The sequence below is a fragment of the Xiphophorus couchianus genome, chromosome 18 (assembly GCF_001444195.1).
Source record: "Xiphophorus couchianus chromosome 18, X_couchianus-1.0, whole genome shotgun sequence".
Taxonomy (NCBI): domain Eukaryota; kingdom Metazoa; phylum Chordata; class Actinopteri; order Cyprinodontiformes; family Poeciliidae; genus Xiphophorus; species Xiphophorus couchianus.
Genome location: NC_040245.1, coordinates 28,839,929 through 28,853,428, shown reverse-complemented (window position 1 = coordinate 28,853,428; position 13,500 = coordinate 28,839,929). Strand labels below are relative to the sequence as shown.

At 38.5% G+C, this 13,500-nt stretch overlaps 1 protein-coding gene across 9 annotated transcripts in view; it reads left to right on the top strand.

Moving 5' to 3' along the window:
* Positions 1-13,500, top strand: part of robo2 (roundabout, axon guidance receptor, homolog 2 (Drosophila)) — a 389,183-nt gene that overhangs the window by 296,812 nt on the left and 78,871 nt on the right. For 7 of the 9 annotated variants that reach the window (XM_028045566.1, XM_028045562.1, XM_028045567.1 and 4 more), the window contains exons 6-7: positions 7,491-7,627; positions 10,428-10,439. In XM_028045566.1, coding sequence (XP_027901367.1) covers positions 7,491-7,627; positions 10,428-10,439 — 149 coding nt within the window. The remainder of the gene's footprint in view (positions 1-7,490; positions 7,628-10,427; positions 10,440-13,500) is intronic. The other 2 variants (XM_028045563.1, XM_028045570.1) reach the window with 1 other exon arrangement.

The following is a 13,500-nucleotide window of genomic DNA, read 5'->3' as shown; positions in this document are numbered from 1 at the left end:
TGTTAAAACAACTCTTTTGAGCTCACCATCACGTTATAGTGTTATTATAACCTGGAATGTTGCTTTGATTATTTCATGCATGTTTGAGAAATCTTTGAATCTCCCATGGCAACCATTCAGTTGTGCAAAATGCCTGGGTGGAGCTAGCACCACCTGCACTCCCATTTGCTTTTAAGTTATATTTCTTATATGTAGCATTTACATAACAACTGAAAGTAACACTGTTACTTGATTGTGCTATAAAATGACATTATGTGACTGGAAAACATAAAATACTGCTCCATTAATGTTCACTGAATAAGATTTTGATGCTATAAGATTGTGCTTCCCCAAGAAAAATCTTTTATCTTTAACCAAAAAACCTGGTATGTGGCTCAAATTTTCATTGTTCTTATTTGTAATTTTATGCCCAAAATGATGTATTACACATCTTTCCAAATGTGTAATACTGCTAGTATCAGACGGGCAGTGTTGACAGCAGCTGCCAGGAGAGGAAAACTGTATCTTGTTAGGCTAAAGATTCCACCCCTCACCCTGAGAAGCCCCCTGTGAAAAGACCTTAGCAGTGTTCATTGCCAGCTTTATTTGCCTGCAAGGTTTGTGTGCTTCCCATGTCTCTCCCTCCATAGGTCTCCTCATTTGGTTTGGACCCTTGTGCCCTCTTCCTGTGCCTTATCAGAGCCTCTAATGTTTTGCAGTTCATATGCATTCAGACCCTCCCACCCCCTTCGTTCCTGTTGACCTCCACAGCAGAGCCACTGCAACATTCAGCAGAAAAGGCTGTTTCTTTTTTACTCAATTCCTCAGGGGCGTGTGAGTGCATGTGTGTGTTTGCAATTGTGTGTGTCGAGAGAGGGCTGTATGATAGAGGTGTATGGATGGGTCATTCTATTTGAGTAAGCTGTTAAAGCTAAAGTGACAGAAGTGCCCGTGTTATGCTGACCATCCGGTTTCAGTGGGTTTCTTTTTTTTCCCGCTTCTGCAACTTTGCAAAAGGAAAAGATAACAGGATCTGTTTCCTATTTCCATTACTTCCTTCAATACATAAGGTGCTTAGGGTGCAAGCTTGAGCTGAGGTTGATGTAGATGCACAGATCAGAATTTTTATGGCTGATTTCGGATCTTCACATTTCAATATTTCTTTGAGAACTGTTAGAAGATTTAGCTGCTGTAAATGGCTGTTGCTTATATCAGAGATGTTTGAGTCTGTATTTTAAACTAACATTAGCATCTTTGCATTAGCACAGTTCATGCAGTTAGCATGCCTAATAGTCACCTAATAGTCTGGTGGACTCAGTTCGATTGGGGACTAATATTACAACATTTTCACCTGGTGTGGTTCATTTTGCCACTGAACTGTGGCGAATGATCCAAACCTTTTGAACAATCTGTTTACCTTCTTTGCCTGTGGTGGTTCTGGACCAAGATCACTGAAGCTAATGACATAAAAAGCCCTGAAGAAGACACTGAGCTTAACATCCTACTTAATGAAACGTTAACAACAACATTGTCTTTGTGGTTACGGGTAACTGCGATATATTTTTGTCTGATCATATTTACATGAGGGCCTTTACCTCCATGTATTGATTTGATTGTATTTACCCAGAATGTTGCGCTTTTAGACTTGTTTCCTGATTTTGGAGCGGTCTCTGGACCGTTTAAAGAGTTGTAGGGTTTCTCTTTTGTCTTTGTCAACAAGACAAGTCATCTCTCACGCTAACAGTTTGACTCGCATCTTTGTTTTGGTAGTATTTAGCACAATAGTCCACTTCCTGCTTTTGTCCTCTTAGTGTTCACATATCCTTTTGAGCCACATCAGAGTTCACTTCAACCGAACCCAGACTTAGGTTTTCAGGTGGACCAGAGTTCATTTTTTTGATCTGCATTACAGTTCTGTTGCACATTCACACCTCCCCAAACAAACCAGACTTTCTAGACAAATTATATAGAGTCTAGTTAAAGCAGATTAAACAGGACTGGTTTGAATGAACCCTATAGTAACTATCTCCAAGGGTACAGCTTAGACAATGTATGTGGAACCTTTACTCTGAGTTTGTGAAAGGCAAAGCAACATGTTCTATGACAGACCAAGATTGACAGCTGAACAGGATGAAACACGACAACTTTGCTGTACTCTATCAAAAAATCCTCAAAGTCTTGCTCTTTCTCACTCTTTTGCAGCCTTAAAGACCTGCGACATGTCAAAGAACAGAGCTTTTAAAAAGCTTCTTATGTCTCTCTACTTCCTCTGCCATTAAAATAGCTAAATTTAAGTTGTCTTCACTCTGTAGTATCATCCAGCTAGAACTCCATTCGGTGCATTATCTGACTGTAAAAGGTTTCAATTGGCTGAGAACTGGTCAATACCAGTCACCAAACAATTTCTCAGAGAATTTTTAAAAATATCAAGTAATAATTTAGGTAATGCATTTTTAAATACCAGGAATATGCACCTAATCATTTCTTGTAGTGCTTTGAAAACCCTCTCTCTCACACATACACTTTACTAAGAAAGCATCAATTTCTCAGTGTAATATTGATTCCTTTGATGTTTGTGTTCTTTAATTTCTGCTCCACTCAAAGACAAATTCTCCTTAAATAAAAAATAAAAGATCAGTGATCTCTGTTCTGTGGCTCCACATTTTTCATTTTTGCCACGTTTTTTTGTTTTTTTTTCCAGCCGTGCCATAATGTACACCGAAAACCAATTTCAAATCACTTAAAAAAAAAACACTTTAATTTTGTATCGCCTTGGAACAAATAACTAATTTGGAAAGAAAAAAATAGCTCCCACTAAACAGCCAGGCTTCAAGGTGGAAATTTTCACAAACTATTCTGCAACTAATGTCCGACTGCTGATGAATCCCAGTGGGGGGTTTTGGCCGTGAGACGTTGCCAGGGACCAGAGGTGGGGCAGCTCTGGCCAAAGGCTGCATTGAAGCCAGATGAGAACTGATAGCGGATAATTGATTCTCTCTTACAGGCAACAAGTTCTGGACAGGTAGACTTCTGCTCCTTTGATCAGCTTGAGGGAAATCAGTGGTTCGATGGTGTGAAACTGGATCAAGCTGGCAGAATGAATGAAGCAGGAAAGGGTCTTTGGCAGAGCAGCCAGGCTAAGGTTCTTTGCTAGAATTAAACTCCAACTCTATCTCGATTCTGACTCATGCTGAGAGTAGGCACACAGCCTTCTCTCCTCCCCCCTGCTACCGGATCTATCAATCCGAACTTAAAGAGGTACTGCAGATAAGATTCTGCCATAAAATCCCTTTGTAGACACAATTATTCAGCTGTTTGTACAGTGAAAGATGGAAATCTCTTAATGTGGGTGAATTGGCACAAGAGAGAAGGTCGAACAAGGGTGGCTGTGTTCCTGACAGACACTTTAAAGTCAAATCCTTAAAAATGATCTGGAGGATCTTTGAGATGGATTGCTTTTAAAGCATGCCCATTAAATGTTCATCTCAGCACAGCCTTCTCATGCTGAAAACACATCAAGCTGACAAGCAAGGGGGGGGGGGGGGGGGAGCAAAAAACGCTGCTTTGTTTTGGCGTTTGCTTACATTCCCATCACTCCCCATCAGCCCGCAAGAGCGAAAGACTCTGGATTCATAATGTTTGTGTGTGAGTGTGTGTGCGTGAACGACGGTCTTCTTTGCGCCGTGTGTGTACAGTATGTCTTCCCCTGGTTGAAATGCAGGCAGAGTCCAGTGGAACAAACTTGGCACCCCAGCCTTTTCCACAACCCTCATACATGTGCAATTACATTCCTCTTCTAATGGAGAACAGAGCTCTCGCAATAAAGAGCTACTGTTCCCCTCCGCTGTGTGCACTTACTTGTGTGGCCGCAACCGCCTCTTATCCCTGAGAGTATTTCCACTCATCTTGTCATCTAAGCTGATTCCATATGGGAAGTTGATTACAGATTGATTGAGCTTATGTCCCTTTAATAAGTCATAAATCAGCCTGAGGTTGTGTTTTGAGAGGTTGCTTGAGGCAGGACCAACAACAATAAGATTCTTGTCTAATATGTGCATACCTGCCCTCTCCAAAACAGCAAGGGTTCAGTCAGGACTGTGGGAACCTCAATGAACACTTCAACTGCTGTTTGTTTTCTCTTCTTTTTTTTGAGTGACGATGGGTCATGTAACTATAATGAAAGTTACTGTAAAGGTAAAGAGTCTTTTTAACAATATTTTCTTTACTGTACGGTTATCAGGTACAACAGTTTGATTGCCAGTTAACAGAAATGGCAAATTCTCCAGTCACAAGTCAACAACTTAACACAATTTGTATGTTGAAGTTCATCAGAACTGGGAGAAAGGGGGGGCGTTAAGTAAATTAGAAAGGGATCTGTTTAATTTCTTGGTACTCAATGGTCAGAATAGGAGAAAATATGCTTTGGACAAAAGTTCAGTGACTGAAAATATCTGGTTGATGGGAGAAAATAGGCAGAGATGAGAAGGAGGCAAAAGTAGCTCAACCAATTGCTACAACCAAACTAGAAAACACATTAGTAGATGGGTTGGAGCATTGCTGCTAACTTTGCTACACAAACCCATTTCAACAAAAGAGAAATATTTTGTCTGTAACAATCAGGCTTCTGTGAAAACATGGATTACTATAAGACTGTAAGCATACATTTGTCATCCTAAATTGACAAACTCCTCCCACTTCAACACATACTTTCTTTGGTTATAGACTCAAATGCAGTTTTTGTAAACTATTCAGTTTTAACTTACATCAACAGGTAAGAATAGAAACAGAAACACTGTAAACATACTGGAGTCTGTCTGCAATGTGAAATAGTAGAACTATGCACAAAAGGCTATGGCATTAACATCCTATTACATTTAAGGTTATGTTCATACCTTCCCTGTTTAGACCGCTTTAATCAAACTCTAGTTTGATTAGGAAGTGTCAATACGCAATCGAAATCTGATGCGGACCCTAACTCTGGTCCACCTAAAAACCTAGGTCGGTTAGGTTGAAATGAACTCTGGTTCAGTTCAAATGCATATGTGATTACATTTGATACCGCTCCAGAAGCAGGAATCCAGCTGCATAGCAAGGCATTCTGGGTAAACACAACCAAAACAAATCAACATGTCGACGCTAGCGGCAGAAATAGCTTGTGGTCTTTTTGCCAAAGACAAATGAGAGGTAAGGACCAATGACTGATTGGGTTTGCAAATTTGCCCAGGGGCTAGAAAACCTTCGTACAAAACTACGGTTTCCAGTTTTTATCATGTAACATAGTTTACTGTGATGTCCTCGATTAAATAAACTTGAATTGAAATCCTAAACTCACTAAAATCTGATGCCACTCCAATTAATGTTTACATTTCGTGAAAATGGAAGTTGTGCTCACCTCATCTTCAGAGGTTTTTGAGTCGTTTCCTACAGCCGGTGGTAGGAGCTTAGTTGCATTATTCTGACTTACCCATTTCAGCACTTTCTCTGGTATGTCATTAAAAGGCCTTTGAACCACAGGAACAGTGTGACAGGAAATATTTATGACTCTGTAACTCTGCCTTAAAAAATGTTAGTAGCATATTGCTTATTAGCACTTCTAGGGATTCACTGTATTACCCTAACTTGTTCTTGTTACCCTGTTGCCCTTGGTCACCTGCCCCCCCTCCCTGGTAACTCAAGAGTTCATGTTGCTCTCTCCATTGTATCCGGAAGGCAGGATATGAAATGATACTCTGCCTGTTGGGGCTGTTTGTTTTTCCTTTGACAGCAGGCTTGTCTGAAAAGGTGCCATCTCCTTCCTTACCATCCCACTCATCTTTTTTTTTTTTTTTTTGTAATAATAAATCCTTTATCTACACCAACCACCAGTACCTGGAACTGTACATCCCCTCTCTTCCTGCAGAACAAAGCATTCAGTCATGACTCAGTCAAATAATCATTATGGTTCTTTAAGTGCCAGTGTGGAAAGGTGGAACCCAGCAGTCATAGCTGAGGAATGTGCTTCAATAAAACTGCCTTTGAATGCTTTCTCAGGAAATGTCATAACAGTGAGTTAAAAAAAAAAAACAAGACGTGGATAGACGGGGTAAATTAGTTCCTCAGCTGCCAGTGGCAAGCTGCCATCGGTACACCTGATAGTTGGAGCAGAGGGGTCTTTCTCCCTCTGAAGGAAATGGACCGTGGAAAACTGTTCCCCTACAGTCACATCAAGAAGGAGTGCCGGAAACTGTCATCTATTATGTTGTATAAAGTAGAATAAAGCCTTTTTTTTTACTTCACTGTGTCTATAAACAATCAAGTTGTTAAAATAAAATGCCATTTTCAATAAAACATCTGTTTCAAAATGACAAATTTACAAAACCTTAAGTCATACCACTACAGTACTATACCATACTGCTACAACAATACTGTATGTTTATGTTGTAGTTCAGGTACAGCCCTCTGCTCAGGTGTAGTTTGTAAAAAAATATCCATTTCTGGAGATCTTTTTCTGTCTCTGAAGGGTTAACATGAGCAGACCTCAGTGCACTGGGCTCGGGTGTGTTTTTATTGGTCTTTGGACTGCAGATTAAGCGTTTTCTGGCACATAGAAATACTCTGAGTTAAAAGCTGCTGTATAATTTCAGTGCTGCTGTTTTCTTTTTTTTTTTCTTAAAGTCCACATAATGGTCTCTAGGCAGCAGCGAACTATAGTATATTCAACAAAATGAAGATCCTAAGATAGATTGTAATTTCTTCTAAGATTAGTGGGGGGGGGGGGTTCTTTGTAGACCAATTATGTGATGATGTCATTAATACAACCTGCAGTACACCTGCCAGCTTAAAACATCTGCACTGCTTCCAGGGAGCCATCAACCTCTTCAAATGGACCAGTATATTTTTTATTCATAGCAGAAAAACTAAAAACAAAACAAATGTTGTGCAGTTGACATTGATTATTATTATTATTATTATTATTATTATTATTATTATTATTATTATTATTATTATTATTATTATTACGTTGACACATGTGGGTTGGAAAGAAAAACTAAATTACTGCTAAATAAAAAAAAAAACCTCCTCAGTGTTGATGCTTGAAGATTCCCAAAAACTATGATCTTGAACAAAGCTAAAGAGGACTCTCTTCACTCCTTCTGTTTTTTCACCCTTTTTTTTCTCACACAATGAACGTGAAAGTGTTAGAGCGTTCTTTCAGCCAGCTGACCAGCAGTGTACAACAATATGTGGGTAAGACATCTGGTTGTAGAAATTATTTATTTAATAAAAATGATTGTGATGCTCATCCAGTAGACACACACTGCAACAGTTATACACTTAATAACATTATTGGTGAACATATAAAGAGAAACCTCAAGTGAGGACTTTCTTGTGATGAGTGAGTGGTGCTGCTTTAAAAAACCTTTTTTGAAAAAGTAGTTTTCCTTCAATCTTTGTCAGTAAAACTCCACCTCAGCTGAGGGTATATGTATTGGACTCTAACTGAACTTCATGTTTCGGGCGGTTACTTCCAGGTACGACATCCGCTACGACAAGGACGACTATATGCTGAGAGTGAAGAAAGCCTCCATTAGCGACGAGGGCACGTTCACCTGTGTGGCAGAAAACCGTGTGGGCAAGCTGGAGGCTTCGGCCACTCTCACAGTCAGAGGTAAAACACTTCTCCTCTGTCTTCCTGCCGTCAAACCGAGCACACAGCAGCAGCGCATGTAGACGCCACGGAGCGCTGGGGTCCTCGCTCTCACGCCAGCAGGAGGTTTAAATTGGCTGTTTTCTCTGCAGGGATTTCTTTATGCTAATGAAGACGCAGCACACAGACTTTCAGAGCCAACAGAGATGTTTACAGTCTATGAATCTGTTTAATTATTTACATTTCCAAGTGCATCAGCGACACACTTTGTCAGCCTACTTCCTCTTCTTATTCTTGCGGACTGTTGCCCCCCCCTCTATCACCTCCCTACTGCTAACGCCCATGCTGCGACCACCCAGTCAGCAAGGCCATTTCACAGATTACTGGTGCACACCGTCTCTAACCACACCTGGGGTTTGCAAGGGTAATAAAAACGTTCTGAGTATAATTTTTCTTATTTGCACCAGTCTTTTTTTCCATTACCCCCAGTATGTACAGCCTCTGTGGAGCACTTTAGGGTCTCAGAAAGCTGCAGGAGATGACTGAAAACAGGTTGGTGACAGTAGCATAAAGCCACATGTAGACATGTTACAACGTGACGGCGCGGACGAGATCAAACAAAAAGCTGCTCGCTGACAATGACTACAAATTGTTTTAGCTGTCAAGTTGTCAACAAACCAAGTCTCAAATTTACATGTTACAAAAAAGAAAACCAGACGCAGTGCTTTGATTCTTACTGTCAACACTGTCAAAAGTTTCAATTAAAAATAATAGTGAGAGAGTGGGAAATAGGTCAGTTATGCTAGCTTGACTTTGACATCTTTAACATGTAGATGTGCTGTGGAATTTGGTGTTTCAGTTCAGTAAAAAAATGACCCACACACAAGCTCTGACAGATCATCAGTAGAGTGTTGTTCAGACTAATTAATAATTATAAAATAAATATTAAGCATGAAACTATAACAGACTGAATGATCTGATCTTTGTGTGGGAAATGTTTGCATGCTATTTGATGTTGAATCCTGATACACTAGTGGAGCTGTTGTCAGTCAATTGCTATGGCAACAGATCTACCCTAACCCCACAACAGAGAACTTGAAAAAATAACACAAGCGGCTTTGAGTTGTTCTTCTACAATTTTACTGTGTTATTTTACCTTTGTTGTGGCGCCTTGCAATAAATTAATAATACTGACATTTCCGGGTTTCAAAAGTATTCAAACCCTATGTTTGTGCTATTACTACAGACCCAATCTATGAATTAGAATATTACTGAAAATGTTATTATATAGATTAATTACACGCAGATGGATGTTTGAAAACCTTTGTTTCTGTTAAGATGATCATGTTCCACTTACAGGTAATGAAAACAAGACATTTGGGATAATAATATTACATCAGATCATTAAAAATATACAGAAATTTGGGATCAGTGAAAACTACGTTTTATATCTGCTTGAGGGTTATTTTCAAAAAGTGCTTTTTAATCTGAATGCATATTTTAACTTTTTTAATAATATGACTGTACAAACTTCAGTGTTTTTATTAGAATGTTATGTGATAAATCAACACTAAGTACCAAGAAAATGATTAATAGGCGTCAACATTTTTACAAATAAAGAGATTTACATGATCTAGAAACACAACATATTGTCAGCTAAACTTGGACCTGGAATGTGTTTGGACCTGCAACTTTTACAGTCCAAACAACCATTCCTGCCCTCAGCTATGCCAAATAAAACTCTTTTAGAGGCTCAAATGTTATATTACCTTTTGAAAAAAGGTATCTTGTAAATGTCTACCATGGGGGAATATGTTATTTTCAAGAAATTTGATTTCTATTTTTAAGTTTTGAAATAAGGAAAATAAATCATAAAATCTTTTGCCTTTTTCTTTTACGGGATGTTGATATTCCTGAGAAATTGTGTTGAAAAAGCAAATTTTACAACCTAATGACAAGAAAACTAAAGCTAAAGAACATTGCTGTCAATTTTTAGCATCATTTTGATGTGGGAATTGAGCGCAACAAAATTGAGAAACTGGTAACATTTATTGTTATATCTATATTTAAAATCATGTGTTGGTTCCTTATAGTTAGGCTGAGATTACCGTATTTTCTATTCTATGTCACAATTTTTCTTGTAGTTTTTCATAAGCCTGAAAAATTGAAATCCATCATTTTCTTCAACTTTTCATCCACAATTTTGAATGAACTTTTTGTTGGTCTATGACATAAAATTCCTATAAAATGCATTGAAGTGTATGGTTGTAACAGGTAGAAAAGTTCAAAACATAAGAGTACTTTCCTCAAGATTCTCTACCAGGCACCGCTTCATGTGTAGATCGTTTTTTTCTGGGTTTTCTTTCTGCAGTTAGAGATTTGATATGATGCAGTGTAAAGATGCTACCAGCATACTGAGTTCTGGGTGTTTGTTGCATCTGTTTCTGCTTTATTTTCTGCTTTATCCATCAGCAGCTGTGAATCACGTTTGCATTGCTCTGACCGACATCACCTATGGAAAAGTAGATTTTATTTGTGAAGACAGAGAAGGTCCAGTTGCAGATCTGTCCCTGAAGAGCAACAACACCCACATTACAATCTGGTCTGATGTTTTCATCAGTTTTCTATCATGTTTTCACCTGAACACACTGAACAGTGGACAGCCCCCTACTGGATCTTCTCTGTCATGTCTCTGGCTCAACATGCCATTCATTCTGATTTATTTTACTTTATCATGTTTGCTTTGTTCCTTTTCTGTTTGTGCGTCTGTGTCTTACTTTGTTTCTTTTGTGTATCCACTCCACCTTTGTTGTGTCTCCAGCTCGCCCTGTTGGTAAGTACTCATCTTGCATGCTTTTTCACTTAACCATTACAGCCTTTGAATGCTTTAAGATCATTACCATTGGACTGATGTATTTGACTAACACAACCATTTCCTTAAAGTGCCGGCTCCATGTCTTTATAACATGTTATCTGGAGAGAATATGGAATACTTGACTTAATAGAGCTTATCAATATGCATAAAAAATGCCAGTCTTAGTAATTACAGCTAGCTGCTAACTGTTAGCACAACAATTCTTTGGTGTGGATCTTTTTACACAATAAGGAATACTTGATGAGTTGGTTTTTTTAAATAAAACAAATTACTGGTGAACAGAAATTGTTTTAGTCAAATTTACACTCAAGCCAGAAGTTTTGTTTTTTTTTTAATCCCAATTTTGATATTTATTATTATTATTTATTTTGGGAAGTTTAGGTCAGATAAAATCCATATGATTAAAATTTCATTTAAAAAAAAGGATACTAAGTTGATCTGTATTAATTTTTGGTTTCATTGGGAAGTTATTTTCTAAACTGTGTGTTTCACTTCAGTTATTAAACCATTTTATGCCTGTAGCAAAGGGCTGCAAGCAACACATACTTTAGCAATAGATTATTTATTCTGATGATTAATCAATTAATCGGATAACAAAGTTGCAACATTCATCAGATTTTTTGTTTAACCACTTTTTTATACAACATCAGAAATCCATTAAAAGATGCAGCGGAAAAGATCAATCCCTTTCATTTCAAAAAGCAAAATAAATCTATTGCCTAAAATTCAACAACCGCATTTCTTTGGTGAATTATTGATCATTTGTAGCAAAATGTGCAGTTTCAAATAAAATCCTTCCAAAGTCAAAATGCCAAACTCTCAAAATCTCAGCTTCTTTTTCTTGACTTGTGTTTTAGAACATATTTTCTTTATATGTTTGAGTGTGTGTATTCTAGCTAGTGATTAATTGGTTGCCAAATAAATTGACAATAATTTCAATTATCGATTTATCACAATTAATCTGATTAACCTGAATCCGACTGACTGTAAAGAATCGTTTACAGTCAGTCTAAACTTGTACGCAAGATTAGTGTTCATAGTGTAGTTTTTCTAAATGAAGACCCACATTACTAATATCATTTATTTTTATTTACAACGCTCAGCTACTAATAAATGGCTGTGAGTAGTAAAATTTAAACAATAACTTGAAAGAGATTATGCGGGGAGATATTTCTAAGCAGGAATGTTTCATGTAAAACAGCTCAGCTTTGGCAAATGATATCCATATTTCTCCACTCTGGTAGTTCTTCAGATTGTAGACTGTCCTTTGACAACGGCTGAGTGGGCTGGCTGCATCGGCGTCTCAGACATTGTCATCTCATATGTTCCAGTTCGTGTTTCAGTTGCGAGTCCTGACGCCATCTGTGGGTTGCTGGAACGCCGAACTGCGATCCATTTGTGTTGGACGAGACTTTTTTTTTTTCACTGGTGCCCACGTCTCCCAGTTAGGAAGCTTATTTTATTTCCCACAGATAGTGATCAAGAACATACCAAATTTGCAGCACTTGGAGTTTCAGATGGTTAGAGTTGGCACGTTGATGAGATGTGCGCCCTCAGGAGCAGAAACAAAGGATAAAGGGGCATCGGGAGGGAAAGGACGGCAGAGGTGCGTTTCGAACACCAGGCTAAGCTGGTGTAAGAAAAATAAGAACAAAATGCTCCCTCAGTGGCAGGACTCGGGTTGCCAAAACAGCAGTAGCTGCTCGGTGATTGTCAAACTGTCAGCTTCCTTGAAAATGGAGGAAATTACACATTCAACCAGCCTGTGGGAAGAGACAGTAATTGCTGTCAACGTTTGAATGAAATATGACTCAACACGGGATTTTAAAGGAGGAGGAAATGTTTGTGACTGTGAGCAGCAAAAGGATCTCTGTCTCTTTGTCCATTTGTTCTTTTCACCCTGACTGCTGTTGCATGCAGAGCCCTCTCCGAACCAGGCAGGTCATGAATTAAATATGCCCCCCTCCCACCACCATCCCCTCCAATCATGTGTTTCTTTAAGTGAGGGCAGGAAACGGCTTCTCATATGTCATTAAGGGTCTCTGAATCCAAGCATAGAAAGGAGGAGTATAAAACTATCACCCTCTGACCTTCTATTCATCTCAATATGGGATCCAAACATTAAAGTAGTCATAATTACACAAGTTTCGCAGAAGCCATGTAGGAGACATAATAAATGTGTAAGAAGGTGATTTGGACAGTCGAGTCAAAAATGTAACATTTTTGGCTTCCATGCAGAACCAGTCAAACATTGTCACCTCCCAGAAATGTTGCTTAAATCATCTTTTGGCAAGAAATTTTATTGAACTATTACTTTAGTAAGGTGATGATATGGTCATTCTCTGGGAATACTTTACTTCAAAAAAGTTCCTCAGAGTATTGAATCAGTGGGGCTGAATACATATGCCGTCCACAATTTTCAAATATTTTCCCCCTTTTTTATTTTATTTATTTATTTTTTAAGATTTTTTTTCTTTTTTTGGAGTCTAGTGGTTTTTAATAAACAGTTTAAGGACAGAAAACAGGGAGGACAGAGAAGAGGAAGATATGTAGCAAATGGTCCGACACTGGGAATCGAACCCAGGACTTCCTGGAGGAATGTAGCCTCTACACATGGAGCCCACGCTCTGCCAACTCAGCCACTTCCTCTTTATATTTTTAAACTATCATTTTCTATATTTCCATTCAGTTTTCATGGGAATTTTGAGCAAACTTTTGAAATGTCGCAAACAAATACTTTAAGAGAAGAAAATGCTAATTAGGTGTATTTCCATCTGCTGTTTTGGGGGGAATCAACCAGCGTAATTTAGTCCGATTCTGGGATTAACAGGAAGTAGAGGAACTAGCATGGAGCTCACATCTCAGAAAAATGGAGAGTTCTCACCTTCCAGCTGGAGGTATGGATTTGGATTTTTTTTTTTGGCATAGTAGATGGTAAGGTTTGATACGTTGGAACTTTTTTGACAAATGCGTTTCCATCTCTCCATTAGCGCGATAACTCTTGTTTCCGAAGAAGCCA